Here is a 26,145-nt window from a genome sequence, read left to right on the forward strand (position 1 = left end):
CTCTGTTCCCAGGAACCAGCAGTAGGACACGAGGGCACAGCCCTGAGCTGTGCCAGGGGAGGGTTAGATTGGACATAGGGAAGAAGTTCTTTGCAGAGAGAGGGATCAGCCCTTGGAATGGGCTGCCCAGGGAGGGGGTGGAGTCACCATCTTTGGAGATGTTGCAGCAGAGCCTGGATGTGGCACTCGGTGCCATGGGCTGGGTGCCAAGGTGGGGTTGGGGCACGGGTTGGACTCGATGATCTCAGGGTTCTTTTCCAACCAAGCTGGTCCTGTGATTCTGTGACCCCCATCCAGTCCCTCCACCCCCCTCCTTACTCTCACAGGAACAGGGTCTTGGATTCTCCACTGGAAAATGTAAGTTGCTTGTGCTAAAAGGAGGTGGCATCTCATGAGCGACCTTTCTCCTGGCGCTCCCAGAGCTGGGGTGTGCAGTGGTGCAAACTCCTGATGTGCCACGATGGGAAGAGCATCCTCTGCACTCAGAGGCTGAGCCCAAGGGGGAACCTACTCCACCTGCTCCAGTTTGATGGGGATGTTTGCTGAGCTCTCTTGCTGTGGGCTGTGAAGAACCAGGTGTAAAAGGTGCCCTCCCACTTCCAGCTCACCCACCGTTCCTCTGGAGTCATTTTGGCAGGAGGTAAATTAGGAAATGCTCAGTGAGCAGACAGCCCCAAAGGGCTCAGCAGCTCCCCTGGGTTCAGAATAGTTTCAAAATACCTCCAGAGCTTGTTTGTACAATGCCAAGCCCTTCTCAAATGACTGCTTGCATCCCCTATCCTTTACCTCAGCCAACACAGGACTTGCAATTTTTTAGGGTGATTGCTTTTCCTCTGCTTTTAATGCCCCTTCTCATCTGGAAACACTGGGATGTGAGGCCACCCAGAGTTCTTAGGTCCAGATATAGCTGCTGTGATCCAGTTGCATCCGTGAATACGCTGTTCTTAGGAGCTTTGTGTGGGTTTTGTGAAGTGCATTGAGGTAATTTGTACCTTTAAAGGGCTGCCTCTCCCTCTTGGTTACGGTTAATCTTTAATCCAGCATCTTCATCTTTGCCTGCAGCACCTTAATTTGGCTTCTTGATTTAATTTCTTTTACCGTCTGCTACCTCCTCCTATTCCCAGCCCCTCTGTCATCTGCCTGATTTATTTTTCTTTGTCTCTTTATCTGCCAGCCCTGTGCTCAGCCATTAAAATGTTCTGATTTAGGTTTCTGAGAAGCAGCACACCCTGAAGCTGCTGTTTTGGTAGCAGGAGAGCCATCCTTCTTCCCAACCTGCCCCTGGGGCCTCCTGTACTCCCTGAGACAGGGCTGGGACATTGGCAGCATTTGTGAAGTGCTGTTGGAGGTACACAAGAGCCAGTCTGGCTTTGTCTCTGTCCCTGACTTTGCCATGCAAAGTTGGGAAGAACATCAGGATGGATTGGGCCATTTCAGAGAGGGGGAGGCTGAAAAACAGGGAGCACCAGCAAGGAGATCTGGACCAGAGCTGGGATTTGCAGGCTCACACTTCTATCTTCTTCATTCCCTTCAGTCACACGCAACAGAAATTTTGTGTTCAAAATCCCAAAGATGGACAATCCTGCCACTGCCGGGGTTTGGTGTGAGCAACCATGGGGTGATGGTTGTGGTCATCCAACCATCCTTCTGCTTCCCTAACCATCCACCTTTAGGACAAGAGGGCTTGGTCTTAAGCTGTGCCAGGGGAGGTTAAGGTTGGATATTAAGAAGAAATTCCTTCCAAAAGGGGTGATCAGACTTTGGAATGGGCTGCCCAGGGAGATGGTGGAGTCACCATCCCTGAAGGTGTTTAAGATGAGACTGGATGTGGCATCAGTGCCATGGGCTGTGAAGCACGGTGGGGTTGGATCAAGGGTTGAACTTGATGATCTTGGAGGTCTTTTCCAACCTGGTTGATTCTATGATTCTATGACTATGATTCTGTGATTCTGCTCCCCTGAGCTCTGGCTCAGGGCTTGTGTGGAGCTCTGAGTCCTTTTAGGCTCTGTTGGGATCATCCAAGAAGTTGGAAGTGCTGAACAGTGAACAGGACACAGATCCTGGGATGTCTGAGGTAGCCTGACCATACCCTGAGGAGGATGTGGGATATCTCTTCCCAGGTGTTTGCATTGCTCTCCCTGCCTTTAATCCAAGTGCATTTGTACATCCTTGAGCAGCCAAAGGGAGTGTTTCCAGCTTGTTAACTGCTGGCCGCAATGTCCTACATTTCTTTTGGCATCTGGTATATTCAGCAAAAGCACTTACTACCTTGTTTCCCCATTCTTCCCAAGCCTCCCTTCCCATGGGATTTGAGTATGGAGCTATGATGTCCAGGTGTAGGAAGCAGTGTGTTGTGCTAACATGCTGCATTCCTGGGGGGATTTTCCCTGAAATGTTTGTGGCATATATGACAAATCTGCTACTTCTCACTTTGGTGGGTTGGATATTGTTTTCTGTGTAACCAGGAAGCTTTCCCAGTTTCTCAGAAATGATTGTGGGATGACTGGCTCCTGTTCAAGGCAGGGAATGAGGATTGCCTGGACCACCTGCGGGTTAACGCCCAGCATGGAGCCGCATCCTTTTCTGAGCAGAAAGGTCCCATCTTTTGGACCGTGATCCAGTTTGAGAGGGAATAACTGCATAACCAGCCGTTGCATCTCATGGAAATTGGGAAATTACAGCTGGAAAGCTGAGAGAGTGAGCTGACTATTTTTGTGTCCATCTGGAAAATACACTCTGCTAAAACAGGCACTTCCAGGAGGGTCGCACAGGGTGGGGCAACAAGTTGGTGACAGCTCCTTCAGCACAGTCCTGGCTCCTGTTCCTGCTCTGCAGGACCTGCCACCACATTTCCATGCAAACTCTCTAGTCAAGGACACCCGAGGAGCCGCCCCTGGAGAGAACCATGCTGCAAAGCCTGGATAAGCAGCTGGGAACGTCACGTGGGGGTGGGAGGGAGGCAGATCCATCACTCACTGGTTTCACCTTGTCCTCCGTTGGAAAGGAGCCCTTTATGATAATGAGCCCAGCCATCCTACTGCTCACCCTTCCATTCCCCTTTTGTCCCAGTGATACACCTCCCTTTGCTCAGGAAAGTCGACTTCAGAAGGTCCCAACCCCTGTTTCCAACACTTCCACAGCAGCTCCTGGTTTCACCTTTTCCCCAAGGTGATCCTGATGCCTAATGAATTTAGGCAAGACAGAGGACTGGTTGAGTCACCATCCCTGGAGGGATTTAACAGACGTGTAGATGTGGCACTTGGGGACATGATGTGGCACTTGGGGACACGGTTTAGTGGTGGATTTGTCAGTTCTGTGTTAACAGTTGGACTCAATGATCTTAAAGATCTTTTTCAACCCAAACAATTCAATGGTTCTCTGATTTTTATTGTTCTGATACTCTGGTGAATCAGAAAAGATCCAATGGAGCAACTTGACCCCCACATAAATATTACTTATAAGATTTATCTATAATCTTATACAATTTTTACTTTATTTTATTTATTAATTTTAATTATAAATCTTATTTGTAATCTTATTTATAACTCCTATTCTAGGAGTTATGGCTTGGATTTCTCACATTGGAGAGATCCTAGAAATGCTATAATGGTGCTTTTAACTCTGGATAAAAGCAGCAAATTTAAGAGCAGAGGCCAAAGTCTTGGATGAATAAAATGTTGATCTATTATGTAAATAAACTATCTGAAAGGAGGTTGTACTGAGGTGGGTGTCAGACTCTTCCTGGATAATAAATGACAGGATAAGAAGAAAGGGACTCAAGTTGCACCAGGGGAGACTTAAATTTGATATTAGGGGGAAATTCTTCACAAAAAGGATTGTGAAGGGTTGGAACAGGCTGCCCAGGGAAGTGGTGGCATCACCATTCCTGGGAGTGTTCAAAAAAACATGTGGATGTGGCACTTGAGGTCATGGTTTAGTGGTGAACATGGTGGTGGTGCTGGGTGATGGTTGGACCTGATGATCTTAAAGGTCTTTTCCAACCTTAATTATTCTGTGATTTTATGAAAGTAGTTCAAGGTCATCTTCTGCAGTCACCGACAGATGAGCCAACCTGGTGATACCAGAGTTTGCAGTGTAGATAAATCTGAGAATTATTTTTTCTTTTATTCCTTAAAGCCATGAAGCCATGGGATTATAGGGAGCTGCAGGCTTTTCTGTTCCTATTTCACAGGGTTCTACAGAGGAGATTGAAAATGCCATCCTTTTAAAGGGAAAAAAAAAATCCACAAGAAAAAAAGACTTAAAAAAATAAGAAAAAATGAAAACCTCATGATACTTCAAATCAAACTCCTGATCCTGAGCTGATGCTGTGGAAGAGACCAGATTTGTAATTATTCAGCAACCACTAGAACTGGGGTCATGGAATCACAGAATGGTTTGAGTTGGAAGGGATCTTAAAGATTATCCACTTCCAATCCCCTGCCATGGGCAGGGACACCTTCCACTATCCTAGGTTGCTCAGAGCCCCATCTGGCCTGGCCTTGGACACTTCCAGGGGTGGGTCAGGAGGGAATATTTCCCTGGGTTCCAAGAGCAGGGACTGTTGAACTGGTTTCCTCTGCAACATTAATATTGTGACACCTCACAGGGAGTTTCACATTTGTCTCTGATTTAAAGACCAAGGGCACAAGACCAAAAGTGCCTTTGGTTTCTCCATTTCTTCTCCAGGTAGTCGATGGTCTCACATCATCCTTATCAAAATTTTGACATTTGTGGCACATGTTCAGGACTGTTCAGTGGCTCATTGGGCAGGGCTGGGGAGTCCTTGAGGATTCATCCCAACGAAAAATCTGTCCTGTGGCCACCTTTGGAAAGGAAGTTTGGCAGGGAAGGACAGGGAAGTTTGGCAGGAAAATTGCCATCACAGGGCATGGACCCAGTGGTCAAGTTCTTGTCTCCCACCTTTCCTTGTGCACTGAATCATAGAATGGCTTGGGTTGGAAAGGAACTTAAAGATAATTTTGTTCCAACCCCCTGCCATGGGCAGGGACACTTTCCACTAGACCAGGTTGCTCCAAGCCCTGTCCAAGCTGACCTTGGACAATTCCAGAGGTGGGGCAGCCACAGCTTCCCAGGGCCTCCCCACCTTCCCAGGGAAGAATTTCTTCCCGATATCCCACCTAAACCTTCTCTCAGTATGTCCCAAGCCCCCTCCAACCTGTCCTTGACTGAGGCAGGTCCTTGGAGACCAAGGCATGGGGCAAGTTTCACCTGTAAATGATGTCTGACTCCAGGTCCTCTTCTGGAGCTGTGGAACAGGGATGAAAAGGGGGAAAGTCCTTAATTATCAAGCACAGCCTCTGGATTTCAAACTGCAGAGTCCAAAGTCCAGGAGGCTGATGATGGTGGGAAGCTCTGGGCTCCCTCTCTGGTGGGATGGCCTGATGAGGGTCATTAGAGCTCAGCATCAGCTGTACTTCTAGTGCCGGAAAAGATTATCTCCAGATGATCTTATGGGTATTTAGGCAGCCATATGCTTTATTTCAATGGTAATATGTATTTCTTTATGCCTTTTAACATTGTTTATGTTAATTAAAGCTTCAGACTGGATGCTGCATATGGGCTTTTTCTTTCTTTTCCTTTTAATTTTCTTTTTTTTTTTTTTCTGGGGCTAATTTGCAGATAGAAACCAACCTTGTCCCCTGCAAAATGCTCTAATTCAGCTATCTGTAATTATGAATTCACAGCTGGGAAAAAGGTCTTGCTTTTCACCTCCTTATAACTGTGTCTTCCTGTCCCTCTTTCTCCCACGCACAAAAAGAAAATCCCAAATATTTCCCATGGGTCACCAATGTTTTCTTAAGTCACTATTATCCTAATTTTGCTTGTGTCAGTTGTGAAGTAAATCACCTCAAGCCACCTTAAATTAGGGGTTTCTGTAAAATAAAATAAAATTAATATTCCTGCTCTGGTTTCATTTTCCTTCCTCCAAGCAAATGGATCAATAGTAGGCTTTTTTTTTTTTTTCTCCTTTTTGCCACTTTCATTGTTTTTCATTAATTTAATAATAGTTGTTAATCTGATTATTGATCCTTTCAAACTGACAGAAAGTGGTTCTCTTCCGTGCCAGGTCTGTGCTGTTGGGGTAGAGGTGAAAAAAAGGGCATCAGTGCCAAGCAAAGCTCCTGAGACTGAGCCACCTCAGTAGCTGAGGGTGAAGTTTTACAGTGGCTCAAAAGACCTGTTTTTTTCCTCTCTGTGAAGAAACCGGGCAACCCAGCACAGGATGTTGGGGTGTATTTATTGACTCTTTACTCCAAATACCAGAGCTCTGTCAGTGCCCTCTTACAGTCTGTATCCATTTGCATCTTCTTTGTAGGCCTCAGTTTCCTTCTCATGGAATGGTTTGGGTTGGAAAGAACCTGAAAGATCATCCAGTTCCAAGGGCAGGGAGACCTTCCATTATCCTGGATTGCTCCAAGCCCCATCCAACCTGGCCTTGGACATTTCCAGGGATGGGGCAGCCACAGCTACTCTGGACAATCTTTGACAGTGTCTCAACTCCCTCACTGTAAAAAATTTCTTCTTTAAATGTAGCTTGAATCTCCCCTCTTTTAGTTTAAAGACATTCCTCTTTGTCCTGTCCCTCCATGCCTTTTCCAAAGTCCCTCTCCAGCTCCCTTGGAGCCCCTTTAGGCACTACAAGGGGCTCTCAGGTCTCCCTAGAGACTTTTTTTTCCTCCAAGCTGACTAAGCCCAGCTCTCCCAGCTTGGCCTTTCATCCTTAACTCTCTCCTCAACTTTGCAGCCTTTCACACCAACCAGAAATGATCAGAGCTCTCCTGCTGAAATCATCACATCTGTGCACACCCACAGGCACCCCCTGCCCCAAGGAATCTCAGCTGCCTTCAGAAGTGTGAAAACATTTGCCTTAACATCACTTCCAATCCCAAAGTCCAGTTTTACTCATTTCCCAGCTTTCAAAGTAGACTAGGACAGATCTGGGCCATACATCAACTGAAGTAACCTCATCCTTATGCATAGCTTGAATCTCCCCTCTTTTATTTTAAAACCATTCCCCCTTGTCCTGTCTCTCCATCCCTTGTCCCAGGTCCCTCTCCAGCTCTCCTGGAGCCCTTTTAGGCCCTGGAAGGGGTTCTCAGATCTTCCTGGAGCCTTCCCTTCTCCATGTGAGCACCCCCAGCTCTCCCAGCCTGACTCCAGAGCAGAGGGGCTCCAGCCCTTGGAGCATCTCCATGGCCTCCTCTGGACTCATTCCAACAGGTCCATGTTTTTCCTGTGCTGAGGATCCCAGAGCTGGGCACAGCACTCCTGGTGGGATTTCACCAGAACACAGCAGAGGGGGAGAATCCTCTCCCCCAACACGCTGGAGATGCAGCCCAGGACAGGTTGGCTTTCTCAGCTTTGAGCTAAATGAGGTTGATGACACTTGATTTCTTTAAACGAGTGTAGGAAAGTTGCTGGACAAATCAGTTACTCCACTGGAGCTTCAGATTTCAGGTTGGGTCACATGGATTTACCAAACTGGTGCTACACTTTAAATTCAGAGATGTACAAGTTCAGGATTTTTCCAGGAGAACCAGTTTTGCCCCAGTAGCCCAAACTGACTTGCTGGATGTGTGAGATGTCCCACAGGATTTTGAGTGGCATAACTGAGAACTCAGCCCAGCTTTGAATCAGTGGATTGATCACAAGAAGGGAAAATTATCTCTTGGATAACAGGATGACCCTTGTGAAACAGTTTTGCTGGTTTTATTTAGTCTTTAGGAAGGTCTAAACTAACCAAAGCATGATCACTGCTTTGGTACTGAGGATGTCCAAAACACCCTGAGCATCTGGAGTGTTAAAGATTGATTTAAACCCATATTTAAAATAGTATTTAATTAATTTCTGCATTTTCCTCTCTGGCATGAGATGCTTTGTGATTGTTTTAGCAGGCAATCAAAGATTTATTTTATTTTACTTTATTTTTAATCAGCCTATTTTTTTCAAAAGGCACAAACCTTTTCATGTCCCTTTTTTCCTGGGAAACCATCCACTTGTTAATTCAACCCTGAGGTCCTGCAGAGTGACTCCAACACACTTTCTGCAGAGAAATGATTGCAGATCTTTTTGTGTCCTGGGCTATTGTGTGGAGCCAAAAGTGTTTGAAAGGAGCTTCGGGGCAGCCTTTGGCTGCAAATGAAAATTGCTTTTGGGAATCCCACAAAAAGGATTAACTTTGACTTCATCTCTGGTTTGTTCTCCAAATTAATAATCAATCTGCCAGCTGGAGCTGTGCCAGGGACTCACATGACCTGCCTGGTTAGTGAAGGGGGAACGGCCCATGTGAGGCAAGAAGTGTGAGAGAACCGCAGGATTGTAGAGGTTGGAAGAAACTCCTGGAGATCCCTTGTGTTATTTAAGTCTCAAATATCTGCCCCCATTTTAAAGCCTCTCTCTGCCCCAATCCATGCCTCTTCCCACAGCAAAAGCTCTCCATTTGTGCCAATTCCTCCTCAGGGCAGCATTTCTCTTGGAGAAAAGTCCTTAAGCGTGTGCTTAGCTCCTGTTTAAATCTACAAGGCAGTGCTTAATTGCTTTTTCCCGTCAAGGGCTCAAAGAACGTTCATAGTCATGTTGTAACATATGGTGAAACATCTCCTTGTGCAGCATCACTGGAATTACACCGGAGCTAAATCTGACCACAGGCATCAGAGACACAACCAGCCTGTCAGGTTTCCTGCTAAACCCTCCCAGTACAATGCTTTTTACACCAGTCTGGTTTGGGGATTTCCACAACTCCTTTTTCACTGGGTTGTAATCAGACTCACTACACTCTTCTCTAATATTCTGCCCACGTTTTCCCTTTAGTAGAGTTTCCTCTTTCTTCCCTCCACCCCTGAGACTGCCTCAGAAATAATTCTGCTTCCTTATTAGTGTACCTGGATTCAATATTTGTGAATAACTCAAATCCTGCTCTTTTTCTTTGCCTCTGAGCTGTGAACATGGGTTTCCCACTACAAACCCAGTGTATTTTTCTGCAGAATCAAAGGCTTTTCTTCTGCTGCACAGATGAAACCTGAACACAGGGGCAGGCACACACACACATCTGTTCCTCCCCTCATGGACCTGTTCATTAATATCCCATTTTCTTCTGCAGCTTTTAATCAGGTCCATGATGGATGTATTTTACATTCAAATATAAAATGTGACTTTTTGAAAATATATCTGGTTTGTAATTTGAACTTATCCCTGTGAAATCATCTTTGTGCTACAAAATTCAGTGTTTAGGATTTCAGGTTTGCCCTAAACTGTGAGGCTTTAGGCAATAACTGGTGGTTGAATCTTACCCTGCCTAGGCAGGATGGGATCTGCATCCAGCAAGACTGAAACTCCCTCAGGTGTGTTTCCCTGGACCATGGAGAGATCCCAGGAGACCTCTCTCAATGGCATTCCATGTGGGAACTGCAGCAGATGTTGCTGGACAAGCTCAAACTCTCAAAAACCCTAAATGGGATCACCCAAAAATCACAAGACTGACATTATTGTGAGACCCCACCTGGAACTCTGTGTCCAGATCTGGTGCCTCCAACATCAAAAGGGTGTGGAACTGCTGAAGTGAGTCCAGAGGAGGCCACAGAGATGGTCTGTGGACTGGAGCCAGACTGGGAGAGCTGGGAATGTCCACCCTGGAGAAGACAAGGCTCCAGGGAGACCATAGAGCCCCTTCCAGGGCCTAAAGGGCTTCCAGGAGAGCTGGAGAGGGACTTGAGATAAGGGATGGAGGGACAGGACAGGGGGAATGGCTTTGAACTGCCAGAGGACAGGGTTAGATGGAATGTTAGAAAGAAATTCCTCCCTGTGAGGGTGGTGAGGCCCTGGCACAAGTTTCTCAGAGAATCTGTGGCTGCCCCATCCCTGGAAGTGTCCAAGGCCAGGTTGGATGAGACATGGAACAACCTGGGATAGTGGAAGGTGTCCCTGCCCATGGCAGTTCCAGGGTTTTCTGGAACAAGATGACTTTTAAAATCCCTTCCAACACAAACCATTCCATAGTTCTGCATCCATCCTGGGAATAAAGCAATGCTGGCACCTCCCCTGGGTCCCAGGAGTGCAGCAATGAGCAGATCCCCAGCTGATGGAGCAGGTTGCCCTTGGGATAGTGCAATGCCCAAGAAACCCTTTGCTGAAGACTGATCTTAGCCTGCCTCTTGGCTTGTGGTGGCACAGGGACAGAGGGGAGAGGCTGGTGGCTCTTCCAGTTTGCAGATGTGTTTTCCTGACCCATCTCCAAGCTACATCCCAAAAAGATGTAGAGGTGTTCCCATCAAAGGGAATGCAAGGCAACGAGAAGAGGTAATTAGGTAGATTTGCAAAGGGGAAGGAAAGGATGAAAGAAAAGTTATTCTTCTGAGGAGATTAAAACCAGAGGAATGGACATGCTCTTTGGAGCATTTGAGTAGTTTAATGACTGTTAATAACGAATTAATTAATAATCACTGGTAGTAATGAGGGCCAGACTTTCATTTTCTATTAAATGGTGTGGTTGGATTTATTCTGAGGTGATTTACACCAAGTTCCTGACTCAGCACATCCACAGCACCCATCCTGGATGTGATTTATAGCAGCTTCTAAAGTAAAAACTAGATGGCTTTGATCCAATTGATTTCTTTGAGTCCAACAGGGTAAATAAGCAGGCACCAGACCAGGTCTTTGAAGAGCAAAGGGTGGTTATTATAATTTTTAATTATATTTTTTTGCCTCGGTATCTCTCTGTACTCTTTCTCTCTGCATCTAGAAATGGATATCAGGCTGTGCCAAGTGCCAAGTGTGGCTTTGGCCCTGGATAGATTTTATCCTGATCTTGCATTCAGTGCTGTGCTGTCAGCTTTTCTGCCATGGGAGTGTGAGACCGGGAGCAGCATCCAGGGAGAGTTATTTGTTTTCTGATACTTTCCCTGGGGTTTCCTGTTCTTGTCGTCTCTCTGATTTATTTTCCTTTTCTATTTTTTTTCCCTGTTTTATTTTTCTTTTGGATGAGGTTACTTCAGTTGATGTATGGCCCAGATCTGTCCTAGTCTACTTTGAAAGCTGGGAAATGAGTAAAGCTGGACTTTGGGATTGGAAGTGATGTTAAGGCAAATGTTTTCACACTTCTGAAGGCAGCTGAGATTCCTTGGGGCAGGGGGTGCCTGTGGGTGTGCACAGATGTGATGATTTCAGCAGGAGAGCTCTGATCATTTCTGGTTGGTGTGAAAGGCTGCAAAGTTGAGGAGAGTTAAGGATGAAAGGCCAAGCTGGGAGAGCTGGGCTTGGTCAGCTTGGAGGAAAAAAAAGTCTCTGGGGAGACCTGAGAGCCCCTTGCAGTGTCTAAAGGGGCTCCAAGGGAGCTGGAGAGGGACTTGGGACAAGGCATAGAGGGACAGGACAAAGGGGAAGTCTTTAAACTGACAAATCAAATATTAGGAAGAAATTCTTCCCTGTGAGGGTGGCGAGGCCCTGGTACAGGTTTCCCAGAGTAGCTGTGGCTGCCCCATCCCTGGAAGTGTCCAAGGCCAGGTTGGATGGGGCTTGGAGCAACCTGGGATAGTGGGAGGTGTCCCTGCCCATGGCAGTGGGTTGGAACTGGATGATCTTGAAGGTCCCATCCTGCCCAAACCATTCTATGATTCTATAATACAAATTAAAACTTAAAAAATATAAGACAAGGAAAAAAAAAAGGTGTAAGAATTTTATTCTTCAGAACGGTGAGAATTAATAAAAAGAAAAATTTAGAGTCTCCTAAAACTGAAATAAATCCTAACGGTATTGGTTTGTTACTAGCTGGAAATGACAGATTTATTTATAATAATGCAGAAATTTCAATAAACTCCTGTATTCTGTAATTGGAAGAGAGCCTGGTTACTTAATCCACATCCCAGGCTAATGAAATACTTGTCATTACAGCAGCAGCTTGAACACATGCTATACATCATCTAATAAAGTGAGATGTGTGGAAGAGAAACAGGACAGAGCAATTTTGTGTGCAAGGATTTTAAAAGAGCAGGTTTAAGACTAATTGGGGATCATTGCTCTTTAGGAAAAGAAAGGTAGAAGGATTTCCAAAATCTGGACAGAGGAGAATGTGCCTGTAAGAGCAGCGGCCTCACATCTGTCTTAGGCACAATAACACAACATCTGATAGAGGATCCAAAAATTAGGGGATTGTGGGTAATATTATGATTATAATTGAATAATAGCACGCTCATTAAAACAGAGGAATTAATAGCAATCAACTTATGGAAAATAGATTTTGTCAAGCTCAATTAATACTTTCTATGAGAATACAGAGCTGGTTGGTAGAGTCTGAATATTTGTCATTATTTGTACACATCATAAATACGGCCTTTTTTTTCTGGGTGACAGTGAATAAACAGAACAACTAAATAATGTAGATCTTGGAAATATGAGCAGTACATATAGGGGAATTTGATTTTCCTCTGGGATTGGCCTTGGATCTCCCAGTCCCTTCCAAGAAGGATGTTGGTGAATGGCAGAAGGTGGATGGAAGAGACCAGAGGACAACACCAGGACTTGAGAACCTCCAAGAGATAATGTGACTTAGCAAGGATCATGTGAAGAGCTGCCTATCCAGGGAAGACAAATTTATATCCTAGAGATGGGTGGACATGGAACAGAATAATGGAATTGTTTGTGTTGGAAGGGACCTTCAGGATCATCTTGTCCAACCCCCTGCCATGGGCAGGCACACCTTCCACTAGCCCAGGTTGCTCTAAGTCCTATCCAACCTGGCCTTGGACAATTCAGGAAGGCTCAGTGCCACGATTTAAACAGGAGCTGAGTAGATAATCACACAGGATCAGTGGGATGTGCTGATGTCCTGTTCCCTGTTGGTTCCCAGCCCGTTGCCCCACAGGGAGGTGAAGGGAGGCTCCGTCTCGTTGCGTGAGGAGCGGGTCAGTGTGTGCACAGAGCCCAGACCTGCCAAAAACTTGTCTGTGAGTCAGGGCAGTCTGCTGGAGTCAGCAGCACCGAGATGTCCAGGCCATCTGTGACACACCTAAGGCTGCTGAGCAGCTTGGCTCCATCTGGAGCTGCCGTGAGCTCGCTGCTGGCACCGCTCCTCTGGGGATGGTCAGCTGTGGAGAGGGGACATCTCTCACCCGTGTCCCTTCAGTGAGGGCACATGGCCCTTTTGCTCTGGCCCCACAGCCTGGCCCAGGCTCCCGTAAAGCCCAGGTTATCCACGTGGATCCTGAGCTTCACCCCATCCCTTTCATTTCTGCGCTTTCTGCATTTACACTCCATACGTGACCACGTTTCAGGAGAGGAGATTGGACAAGGCAGAGGAGCAATGGGTGGAAAATGACTGTGCTTTTTGGGTGCTGTCTGTACTTTTGGGGGGATGGCTGTACCCCAGCACATGAGGCAGAGACTGAGATTCCACTTTTCCCTGGCTTAGCCCTTCGTGCTCACTTAAACAGAAAAGGCTGGGGAGAGAGTTAAGGATGAAAGGCCAGGCTGGGAGAGCTGGGCTTGGTCAGCCTGGAGAAAAAAAAGGCTCTGTGGAGACCTTACAGCCCCTTCCAGTGCCTAAAGGGGCTCCAAGGGAGCTGGAGAGGGACTTTGCACAAGGCAAAGGGACAGGACAAAGGGGGAATGGCTTCAAACTGCCAGAGGGCAGGGTTGGATTAAATATGGTATTCTCACGTGGAGATGGGGCTGCAATAACTTTTCCTGATGAAACCATCCCACCTGTGGGATGAAGGCAAACTTCACATGGAGACTTTCCCATTTATGACCCTTCCCCTGCTCTGCTGCTCTTCCCCAGCCCAAAAGGATGCCAGGGAAAAGCAGGAACTCTGTGCCTTTGACCTCTTGAGGTCCCTCTGGCCATGAGACAGGAACATCCCTGCCATGCCCAGAGCTCTGGGATGAGGAGGTTCCTGGCCTGGCCTTTGGAGATCTCGGATAGAAACAACTGGGAGGGAACAAGGGGATGGGTGGAGTCACATATCGGGGTTTATACACTTCTATATGGGGTGTCGGGCAGAGGTGTGGGGGGTATATGGGATGACAGACAGGGCTGAGGGGGGTGCAAGGATTATATCAGGTCTGTTGGACAGGCCTATGGAGTTATGCATCCATATATGGGATATGTGATACTGGGCCACAGGGATGGGGGGTGCATTTGGGTTGTGTAGGACAGAGCTATAGGATTATTTATCCATATGTGGGGTGTGTCACAAGGATATAGGGTTGTGCATCCACATTATGAGTGCCTGGGAGACAGCCAGAAGGTTGTGCACCCATATATGGGATAAGTGGGACTGGGCTACAGGGTTAAGGAGGTGTATATGGAATATGTGGGAAAGGGCTATAGGGTTAGGGAGGTGTATATGGGGTATGTGGGATGTGTGGGACAGGGTCATAGGGGTAAGGGGATGTCTGTGGGATATGTGGGGCAGGGCTATAGGCTTAGAGAGGTGTATATGGGATATATGGGCCAAAGCTATAGGGTTATGGATTCTTCTATGGGGTGTCTGCCACAGGGCTATAGAGTTATGCATTCATGGAGTGGGTGTGTGGGACAAGGCTGTGCAGTTCTGTGTGCACACATGGGACAGGTGGGCTATAGGGTTAGGGAGGTGTATATGGGATATGTGGGAAAAGGCTATAGGGTTAGGGAGGTGTATGTGGGATATGTGGGAAAGGGCTATAGGGTTAAGGTATATGTGGGTTATAGGGGTAAAGGGGTGTCTATGGGATATGTGGGGCAGGGCTATAGGGTTGGGGAGGTGTATATGGGGACAGTGAGACAGGCCAGCCCGGAGGTCGAGGAGGGGGACATTGACATGGGTGGGCAGTGATGGAGGGGTCAGACCAGGACCAGGTGCAGGACTAGAGCTGCAGGTCCGGTGTGGGGTCGGTGGGATGGGGTTCGGTGGGGTGGGGGTGGCCGGGGCGGGGGGCGGTCCCCCTCCATCCCCCCGCGGCGCGGTGCCCGCTCCCCGCTTGCCCTGACGGCCGCTCTCTCCCCCTCTCCCCGCTCCGCCGCCCCGTCCCTCCCTCCTTCCCTGCTCTCCTCTCCTCCCTCCAGCAGAGCCTCCGCCTCCGCCTCCCCGCCCGGCGCCTGGTCCTGGCGCGGCTGCCGAACGGTCCCGCTCGACGCCTCCCGGACCAAGTGTCTGTGTGACCGGCTCTCCGCCTTCGCCATCTTAGCCCAGCTCAGCCCCGACATGGTGAGTCCCGCCGAGGGAGGAGCGGAGGGCACGGGGAGGCGGGGGGGGACACACGGGGGGACAGGGAAAAGGGAAGCGGGACGCGGCCGGGATGCAGCGGAGCATCCCCGGGTACCGCGGAGCGGCGGCGGGGACGAGCCCCGAGCGCTGCTGCAGTCCGGGGTCACCGGCACCGTGGCGACACGGCGGGAGGCTTCGCATCGCCCTCCCCCTTCCCTCCCCGCCGCCCTTCCTCTCCCCTTCCCCCCGACCCTGAGCGCAGCTTCGGGGACACACACACACAGACACATCGGAGGTGATGCCGCGTTGCGCTCCCCCCGTCCCCCCCGTCCTCCCAGCCATCCCTCCATCCCCGTGCTGTGCCTTTGGACGTGGATCCCGCTAAATGTGGGGAGCGACCGGCCCCCGCAGGCGCGTTCGCTCCCGTGGGCTCCCCCACGCACGGCATCTTCGCACGTGTCTTATTTTTTTTGGGGGGGGGGGGTGTGGGATCGCCCCGCTCCGCCTCCCTCCCCACCGCAGCTCCCTTGTGTCTCCCTCCCCGCCTCGGGGTCCTTTCCGCCGCCCCGCTCAGTTTTGGGGTGTGCGTGTGTGTGGGGGGGTCCCCGCTCTGCAAGGAGGGGAGCGTGGAAGGGGAGGAGTTGTGAAGTTTTTGGCCGCTGTCGGGGACGCGGAGCCGGTGCCGCGTCTCGGACGGAGCCTCCGGAAAAAAAAGTGCGAGATTCCTAGAAATTATCGCTGGGCGGCTGCACCCTGAGTCAGAGCACGGGGAGGGTGCCAGGGCACTAAAGGCGACACTGGGGTGGCCAAAAGAGGCTGCACGGGGTCCTCTCTTCCACCTTGTGCTTTTTAATTTTTTTTTTAACTTTTTTTTTAAGTAGTTCGTCCTTTTTTTGGACAGTTCCCAGGTTCGTGGAGCAAAGCCCCCCCTCCTCCACCTAAAGCTTCTCCATCTGCCTGGGCACTGGGAGTTACTGGGCCCTTGCAATTATTTACTAATTATGGCTTGCTTGTTAAATGCTGGCTTAATTCAGCAAAAGGGGAGGGGAAAAGAAGAAAGGAAGGGTGAGGGTGGTAAAGGAGAGGGGGGATCACATTTTCCAAGATGAAGGTTTGGTTTATTATTAGAAACACTAATGTATTTGGTCCACTAGTTACCATGGAAACAACATCTGCACTGAAGTGGTTTTAAAGACACAGTGTTGATTGTATTTGCCCGGGCCCGTGGAGGCCCAGCCACCACAGGGCTCTGAAATGGGCTCTGGAGTGTCAGGTGGAGCCACTTTTGGGGGCCTGTTGAGAGAGGCACCAAGTTTCTGGTCGTGGTACAGATGCTCTGGTTGAAGGATGCTCAGAGGTAGGACAGGGAGTGTGTTCCTGCTTGGAAGGGGTCTGGAATGGGCTGGTTGCTTTGACGTTGGCATCTCTGCGCCCATCTTCTTCCATGGGTCTTTGTTTCCTTGTCTTCCCACCGTGAACCAAGTGGGCACTGTGAACCAGCCTGCTGGGCTGGTGCTCTCCAGGAATGGGATCCAGCCTGTTGGAGGTGGACAGGGTGAGCTCAGGTGAGCCAGGTGGGAGCCATCCCCTGCCCTGGGAGCTTGCAGAGCTGTGTCCTGCCAGCAGCAAGGCTTCACCCTTCATCCCAAGCTGCAACAACTCAAGTGTCTGGCTCAAGAGTTTGTGATGACCCCCACGGTGATGGATGGCTGAGCATTGTCCTGCATGGGAAGGACTCCAAGGTGTCCTGACAAAGTTTAGGGAGATTGCATGGCTGGAGAAAATAAATTGGGATTTCTGCTGCAGGAATGCTTCTGAGGCAAAGCCTGGAGTGAAGCGAGCCCACATGTGCAGCTGAGCTGCTGGTGAAGGTCCCCTGCTGATCCATCTTCTGGGCAGAGGATCAGGCAGTGTGGGAAAAGCAAAGGGAATCTTTGCCTTGGCTGAAGCAGAAGTTTCTCTGGTGGAGGCTTTATGTTCACACAGTGCTTGGTATTATTTAACTAAATAGCCTGGGGACAAAATGGTTAATTTGACTTGTCCAGACACTGCTGCTCCCTCAGCTCCAGGTGTTTAGAGTGTTATCTGGATAACACAGGGTTGGTGTAAGAATTTTTGCATCTGAGAGTGGGTTTGTCTGCAGGAGGATGCAGGTTCCTTCCCCCAGGCATGTTTTATTATATCTGCAACTAAACTCGCAGCTCCTCCTTTGGGGTTTAGGCCTAAAATTACTTCTTTCGTCCTCTTTCCAACTCCACTGGCTGGGTTATGTTTTCACAACTCATTTTTTCCCAGCCTCATGAGCATCAGGATGAGGCCTTTGGCCATGTCTGGGGGAAAACTGGGGCTTGGATGTCTCCTGAGTCCCCCCTGCTAAGCAAAGCCAAGGGTTTGATGATGCTGTGGAGCATCATCCAGGCTGAGCTCAGGTGAACCAGCTGGGACCCATCTCCTGCCCTGTGAGCTGGCAGGACCGTGCTCGTCCAGGTCCTCATTTCCTTGGTTTCCTCACCAAATCTCATTCTGAACAAGCCCACGTTGCCTCCCGTCCCCAGAGGTGGCATCTCGTCATCGTTGGTGTCTGCGGTGGTGACATTTATGGTGCCGTTTTTCATGTGCCTTTGGAGCTCTCAGGACAAGAAGCTCCGTCCGCCTGGGTCATTAATATTATTTATTGCTATAAATCTCCCTTCTGGAGTCTTTGGCCCTGGCAGTTTGAAATATTTGTAACCCTGGTATGGGCACAGCTTCTTTGCAGGGAGAAAAAAAAATGGCTATGAGAGGATTTTGGGATGACTGTTGCTGCTGATTTGGACTTGCCAAGGACAGTTTCCCTGCTTTGGGACCTGAGAGTTGCTCATGTGACAGGGAAAGGAAGCAGTTTTCCTTGATTTCAGTGAAGCTAGAGGCTGAAAATTCTGTGTTTTGAATCAATTTGGGAGGCAGACATCCCTAAGCCCTGATGGAGCTGTTCAGATCCAGCTCAAAAGCTGGAGTTCAGACTTGTGTTTGATTTCCCTTGGACCCTGCTATTTCCAGAGGCAGCCTCTTGCACTGGTTTGGCACAACTGCTGTTTGCCCATCATGAAAGATTAAAACCTCTTAAATTAAGGAACACAGACAAGCATTTTGGGACTGTCTTTTTGTTTAGTTTTATACCCTACCCGGCCTGGGAGGGCAATGGCATTGACATGCTGTGGTGCTACACCTGCATAATAGCAGTGCTAACAGGGAACGAGGGCAAAAGCAAACTGCAGAGCTGCATGGCAGGCTTGTGGTGGCATTTTCTCAATATTTCTCGGTGATTTTTGGAGGTGGGAAGGAAGTAGAGGAGGAGCCTGAGGGTGGACAGGAGAGACTTTCACTCTTTGGTTGTCTCGTTTGAGTTTGGTGTTGTCTCTGCTGCCCACCCGCTTAGGATTGGCCTTTATAAAGTCAATCAAGCTTTAAAGCCTGGTTCAAGGCCAGGTTGGATGGTGTTTTGAGCAACCTGGTGGAAAATGTCTCTGTCCATGGCAAGAGGGTTGGAATGAGATGATTTTTAAGGTCCCTTCCAAACCAAACTGTTCCGCGATTTTATGATTTGTGCAGCACTTAGGACTGTAGTAAGTCTGCACAAATATCTCTCTACTCTCTCTCCCCCTCCTTACTCCCTTGTCGGCAGAGACAAGGCTGATCAGAATGAGCTGTACTCTCATTTCTGGTGTTAGCAAAGCTTGAGAGCTGCTGGTGGCAGCAAATTGTAGGGCTGCAGAGTTTGTTGTGTCTGTGGTAAAGTTTTGGAACATCTCACCTCTGTGTCAGTGTTTACTGACAGGCAAACCGTGACCTGGGAGGGTTGTAGGGCACCTGGACAGTTTTGTGGGGTGTGTTGTAGCAGAACAAACGTGGGTGTGCATTGGCAAGGCAAGGGAGTACCCACAATGAGCAGATCTGTGATACGAGAGGAAATGGCCTCAAGTTGTGCCAGGGTAGGTTTAGGTTGGATATTAGGAAAAATTTCTTCATGTAGAGGTTTGTCAAGCGTTGGAACAGGCTGCCCAGGGAAGTGGTGGAGTCACCATCCCTAGAAGTGTTTAAAAAACATGTGCTTGTGGTATTTGAGGACATGGTTCGGTGGTGCTGGGCTGATGGTTTGACTTAATGATCTTAGAGGTCTTTTCCAAACCTAATGATTCCGTGATTCCGTGATTCTGCATCCCAGGATGTTGCAAGAGGGTTTGTTCATTGTTGTCTCCAGTTTGCATGAATGGAAAGCACCTTTCATGGTGTGCTCCCTGCCCATGGGGACACCACCTTCTGACCTCCTCTCTCAACTCACATTTCCCATTGTGTTCGAAGCAGAGGATAAGAAATCCCTTTTACCCTTGGGAAATTGTGAAGCCTGGAGAGTAGACTCTCAGTGTCCCTCTTGGCTGTGGGAAGGGAATCAACACCCAGGTCTGGTGTGATCATCCCAGAATATTTTGGGTTGGAAGGCACCTTTAAAGTTCTTGCTGTACCTTGAAGATCTTCCCTCTGAAAGGATTGTCCTGTGCCACGGGAGGTCTGTGTTCTTCATGGAGAGTGCACAGACACAAGGTGGGTTATTTTAAGCTCCTAAAACTCTGTAGGGCTCTGCTTGCTCAGGGAGTGGATCCAGGTTTTCCAGCAGGAAAAAAATAAAAAAAAAACGATGTTAATGAATCAAATATTTTATAAGGGTGTAGCAGTTCTGACAACATTTTGATGGAAAATTGTAACAGTTTCACTTAGACAAGACTGGAGAACTTTATTTGGAGGTGAACATTTTAACATTTATATTCTTCCAGCGTTTATCACGTGAGATTTGGAGTTTGGATATGAACAAAGCCTTTTGCATACCCTGAGAACTGCCAGTTCTCATGTTTACTGCAGTTTCCAGGTTTAGTTAATAACAATGCTGCTTTTTCTGCAATATTAACTCTTTGATTCACAAGTTGGGCTTTTCTGATGAAGGCAAGTCCTGGGTTTTGTTATCCATCTCAAAGTCTTGAGGCATCAAACCCCTGCCAGTTCGTACAGTGGTCTAGGGAACAGTTTATTAGGCTGGTGTCTCTGGGTGTGTTGGACAGGCTACAGCCAGAGCTGTTTCTGTGGCTGTAAGTGAAATTATGACCTTGAGCTAATCGCTTCCTTGCTTTCTGCTTCCCTTTCTCCAGCTGCAGCACCCTTGCAGGTGACATCCCAGGCTCGGTGCAGCCACATTTGCACAGTGCCCTGAGCCTGAAGGGTGCTACAGGAAGCACCAAGTGCTGTCATTTCCCTAACAGAGCATTAGGAGCCTCCTCTTGCTGGGTTTTAGCAAGGGCTGTGCCAGGGTGAACATTGCTGAGCTGCGAATATTTGGGCTTTTGAGGTCCAAATCCTCCCCGAGCTCCCGCGCTCGTGCTGTTGGCACCTCTTCCTGCAATCACCCTGTCCTCTCCAGGATGCTGCTCTGTGTAGAGTGTCTCTTAGGAGCTGATTATGCCTCTTGAACTGGAAATAGTGCCTAAGATTTCCTGGGGATTTGTACTGTTACCGCTGAACTCTCCCGGGACGCGAAGATGCCAAAGTGGGAGCGATGAAGGGACGCTCCAGCTGGACTCCTGCTCATCCCAGGAGAGCTTTGTGCTGGGATCTGGGAAGGATATGGTGAAAGTGCTCCTGGGGATTTCTGGGCTTTGCCCGTCTCCTGCTCCACAGCAGGAGCAGCTGCAGTGTTTTCTCAGGGGTGTTTTTCCCCAAGGTCTGTGGCAGCCTGGAGGAGCAGGCTGTGATTCCGTACATCACAAGCTGGGCTTTGCCTTGCTCAGCAGGGATGCTCCTTTCACTAAATCCAGTTTAGCCCTCCTGAGTTTCAGCAGGCGTGGATAGAATGGAGAAGACAAGGTATGAACCAGCTGGGCAGACAGTTTTCCCCTCCTACTCTCTCCTGTAATAAGATTAGGAAAGAGAGAGGATGTGTGATGCCCTTAGGTGGCCAAATGGGCCAACCCACAGTCTAACTGCCTCTTAAAAGAATTCCATTATTTTTCCAAAGTGGCCTCTTAGCAAAGGGGCTGGAATGTGATCCTACCTGCTGGAAATCACCTTCATTTAAATTTTTGCTCTGTCAGTGATGTGAAGTCTGTCAGTGTGTGTTGCAGAGTGAATTTGGGCTAAATCTCATTTGAGTTTGGAGAGCACTTGGAGTCAATGTACGGATGATTTCTGTTGGGCTTTTAAAGGAAGGAGATTACTGATAGAGCTTGTGGTGTGCTCCAGGTGCCAGAATGACCCTGGGTTTGTAATGTTGGTGGGAGATGTGCCTGCAGAGTGCCCTTTCTAAATGCTGCTCACAGATACCTAAGAAGGGATCCCATTAGCAAGTAAGTGATCGGTGTTTGAACATAGACAGGCAAGGAATGAGAGACGAGCAGGGTGGGAAATCCCTCTCAGTGCTGTGCTTCCAGCAGAGACAACACTTGAATATATTAAAAGAAGACAGGTAGCACAGAAGGTAATAATGGGAGGATTTGGCTCAGCATAATAAGCAGTCACCCAGCATCCCACCTCCTTCTCGGCTGTCTGGGGATTCAGCTGTCGATCCAGCCGGGAGTTCAGGAGACATTCCCAGCTGACAGCTTTCCTGTGCCGAGTTCCTCGTGGATTTGCCCAGGTCTTTAACTCCTGACTAAAGTCCAGGTGGTGGGATTGCAGCAGTGTGGGGCTGCAGTTCTTCCCTGAGCTCTGCACAGCCCTGGCAGTGACTCTCCTGCAGGCAAATGCTGCATCACCCTGTATCTCTCCATCTGAAAGGGACGTGGGAGAGGAACATGAGCAAGTGACTGGGAGCTTAGAGGCTCTGTGGGATTCAATGTGAGTAATTCCAAGCCAAATTCACCCTTTGGTGCAAAGGCAGTGCTGGCATTAACCAAGTGACCCCAGCAGCAGGGCAGGGCTGAGGTTAGTCCCTTGTCTCCAGCCCAAATTAAAGCCTCCCCGTGAATGGCTGGGATACTGAGTGTCCAGGAATTCCTGAGGGGTTTGGTGCTTATTTTTGAGCTGCAGTGCCTAATGGCTTGTTGCCATGAAGGCAGCTTAGCAAGTGTGACAGCTGCCCTGTTACCCAGCCACAGTGTAGTGCTCTGCTAAAGGAGGTGTGGATTTAAGCCAGGACACCAAGGTCTTCCCAATTCCCCCACTTTTCCCTTTCCTGAAAGCTCAGGGAAGGAGTGTGTGCAGATCTGAGGGCCAGAAATGTGAACAGGGGGTGGTGAGAGGTACCTGTCTGAGGTGCTGTGTTTTGGGGCCAAACAGGATGACTGGTGAGTGTGGGAGGGTGTGTGGGAGAGGACATGTCAGAGCGTTTGGTGTGGTACCTCCTCACTGATGGGGAGCAGAGGTGAGCTCTGCAAGATGTTTTGACTCCCTCCTGAAGGAGAAAAGGCTGAAGGGAAAGAGGATAATAGTCTTCAAATGGGTAGAAGGTGGCTCTGGAAAGGGAATAATCTGCTTTCTGTGTCTGCTGGGGATTGGACTCAAATTGCAGAGTGAGAGATTTAATTCAGGCACAAGGGAAAGCCTTCTGACTGCAGGGAGAGTCAAGCACTGAAAGCCTCCATCAGCAAAGGTTGTCTTGAAGAGACTGGGGGTGGCTTCAATGGCCTTGCAGGATGAGGGGTGAGCTGGGCTTATCAGGGCTTTTCCCACCCTTTTACCTGTAATTCTGTGAACCAGATCCCCTTTGTGTCTGCTCCTTTCTGTGTTTAAAGAGAGGAACGTGGCAGAGGGGCAGCACGTTTGTGGGAGGTGGAGGAGTGGGATGGAGGCAGATGGGAAAGCCAAAAATCCCACAGTCTGTCCACAACTTCCCATATTTAACTGTAGCTGTTGATCCATTGTTATTTATATATTTATAACGTCCTGTTTGGACCACGGTGTCACCTGGGAGGCTTCAGCTGCAGAGCACAACTTCAATCTGCTCAGTGCTGAGTGAGCCACAAAGACACCCTGACCCAAAATAGGTGGAATTCGGCTGAAACTTCCACGTGAAACACAAGGATGCTTGGACAGAGGCGGGTGTGGGGGCCCATGTAAACAGCATGAGGGCATTAGTCATACTGATCCGCAGATCCTGCCGGAGTCAGGATTGCTCTGTGGGCTTTGCACCAGGCAGGGCTTTACAGGGGTGGTTTAAAGCAAGAGCACTGGGTTTTTGGGGAGCTTCTCCCAAGGCAGGGGATGGCGTGGGAGCATCACAAAGGGGCTTGTTTGAAAATGGTAACAAGTGGGTGATGGAGGCTGGGCTTCATGGGCTCCTCAGGGTGGGAGTCACAATTAGCGCTAAATGAGATTATCTTCCTTTCCAAAGCACTTCAGGGACTAAGCACGTTGTGCTGGAAGAGTCAGTGGAACTGTTGAGTGTTTCTTGTCATTCTGGTATAATTCTGCACCCTTCTCCACGGTGCTTTGGCCTGGAAAAGCCCTTCCTTAGGTAATTTTGACAAGCTGCTTCACCACTGAGCCTTTTATGCCCTGCCCGAAGGCTAAGGCTGCCCTTAAATTGCCATACAGTTAAGGCATGACTAAGTCATTATTATTATTATTTCACAACAATTGTCTACTGATTTAAACCCAAATTGAAGCAGTTTTCTGAAAGGTTTGTGCCCTTCATAGTTTTGCTATCTGTGAATGACCGAGTGGACAAACCTAATGGCAAGATTTTGGCAACGTTTGAGCAAAAATGGGCAACATGTGTGGCAAACAAATGTCAGAGTTGTAATTAGGAGTATCTGAGCTTGCAAGTTCCCTCTAAATGGTAGGACTGTCTAATGAAGAAAGTGGGATTATGCTGGGTGGGATAACTGCAAGTCAAAACTCAGTCTGCAGTTTGAGTGCTCACTGCCTACCTACCCTACCAACCACAAGGATACACAGAATATATTCAATAAATCTGTGAAAGCAAAATGACTCTGCTCTTTTCCCACAAGTAAGACAATGCTTTCATTTTTCTTGACAAATGGTTCTTCTCCCTCTTTTTAAACATGGCAATCATGCCAGCTGTTCCCCAGACAGGGAATATCCCACTACTGGGACCACTTTTGATTTTGTTTATATCAGCTCAGAACAGCTGTAAATCCAGGGGCTGTTACAGCTTTACTTTCCAATCACTCAAGCTGTGAATGAGTTGGGTGTCAGGGCTGGAAGCTGATTCCTGGAGTGCTGTTTGGAGATCACTGCTCCATGGAGAGGGAATTGGCCCCAGGGATTCCCCAGTGACCAGCTGTGTGTTGCACTGGGGGGGCTGGGAACATGCTGGATCCCATGGGCTCTTCGGATTCCAATGGGAGTAGAGCTGTCATTATCCCCCTAAGAGCACACCAATCTGCTGCCAAATGGCTGAAATCCCTTCATCTCCTTTTCCAAGGTGAGAAGGAGCCTCTGAAACCCTCTGAGGGCTGGTAATGGTCTGGACACGTTTTACTCCAAGGCTGTCTGTTCAAGCCCAGTTTGGGTCAGGAGCTGTTGCCAGTGCAGGGATCTTAAGTGATCAACAATGAGAAATGGGAACCTGGGTCCTACAGGAGAGGAATTGCATCTGCAAGGAATAATTAGGGTTTGTTCAGCCTGGAGAAGAGGATACTGAGAAGAGACCTCATCATAGTCTGCAGTTTCCTCATGAGGGGAAGTGGAGGGGCAGGCACTGATTTCTTCTCTCTGGAGACCAGTGACAGGACCCAAGGGAAGTAAAGATGTGTCAGAGGGAGGTTTAGGTTGGATAGCAAGAAAAGTTTATCACCCAGAGAGTGGTTGGACACTGGAACAGGCTCCCCAGGGCAGTGGGCACAGCACTAAGGCTACCAGAACTCAAAGAGTGTTTGGACGAAACTCTCAGGGATGTGGTGGGATTGTTGGGGTTGTTCTGTGAGGGGCCAGGAGCTGGACTCGATGATCCTTGTGAGTCCCTTCCAACTCCAGATATTCCATGATTCTATGAATTGGATAAAGGCAGGGTTTAAGAGATGCCTTAGGGGTGGCTTGTGCAGCCTTTGCACAAGTGTTCACAATCTGTGCTTTGGATGAAGCTTTTTCTTAAGGCCTTCAACAGGCAAGGGGAGAGGGAAGGTGGATGTTTGTTCTCCGGGGCATATGAGCATCTTTGGCAGGAATCTTCTTGTAAACCCTATAGCCTCTGGTGTTCCCCCCTCTCCTCAACTGGGTCTCTCTGAAGGTCAGGATGCACAGGAATGGGGAAGGCATGTTTTGGGGGAGAGCTGCTGGTCTGGCATCACTCACCAGCACCACACTGATAGTAAAACAAACAACGGGCTGTTTTGGAATAATTTGGTGAAATGCTGTCGCCTGGCATGGAACCAAAACACTGCTTAAATCAGGATAAACACAGTCTGGATTCTACTCTCATTTTCCATCCCCAATCTGCCACGGACTTATTTTATTTTAGCTGTGTGTAAATCTTACCACATTTCCCTGCAAGGTGCTCAGAGCTGCTGCTGTGAAGCTACAAGAGAGGAGGGCAACCAGCTTCCAGATCAGCTGCAGGATTTGAATTGGTTATTCTCTGTGTAGTACATAGAAGGGACAATTCCCAGCAGAAAGGAGCAGGAAAGAAGACTTATTTTTAATGTGCCTAGAGAGGATATAGAGAGCATATAGAGCATATGTCCCTGTGGTAAAATAATGCTAGTAATAGCAATAGTAGTAACAATGATGATGATGATGATAATGGTAACAATAATAATAAATTCCATGGCAGAGGTGGCTCTAGTGCTGTACTGTAATTGTCCCTAATATTTAATTTTTATAATGCTCCCTGGCTTGTGCCAACCAGCAACATCCAGCTGCGGTTCAGGGCGTGGATTGCTCCATGCATCGTAAAATCATGGAATCATTAAGGGTGGAAGAGACCTCAAAGATCATCAAGTCCAACCTTCGA

General features: G+C 48.5%; 1 protein-coding gene across 12 annotated transcripts in view; it reads left to right on the top strand.

Annotated features, from left to right (window-relative positions):
* ADGRB1 (adhesion G protein-coupled receptor B1) overlaps nucleotides 1–26,145 on the top strand; it is a 294,127-nt gene that overhangs the window by 186,118 nt on the left and 81,864 nt on the right. For 9 of the 12 annotated variants that reach the window (XM_027724710.2, XM_027724713.2, XM_027724716.2 and 6 more), the window contains one exon: nucleotides 15,065–15,206. In XM_027724710.2, coding sequence (XP_027580511.1) covers nucleotides 15,065–15,206 — 142 coding nt within the window. The remainder of the gene's footprint in view (nucleotides 1–15,064; nucleotides 15,207–26,145) is intronic. The other 3 variants (XM_027724711.2, XM_027724718.2, XM_039386398.1) reach the window with 1 other exon arrangement.

This window comes from Pipra filicauda, unplaced genomic scaffold (assembly GCF_003945595.2).
Source record: "Pipra filicauda isolate LSUMZ 115617 unplaced genomic scaffold, ASM394559v2 scaffold481_size456399_pilon, whole genome shotgun sequence".
NCBI lineage: Eukaryota > Metazoa > Chordata > Aves > Passeriformes > Pipridae > Pipra > Pipra filicauda.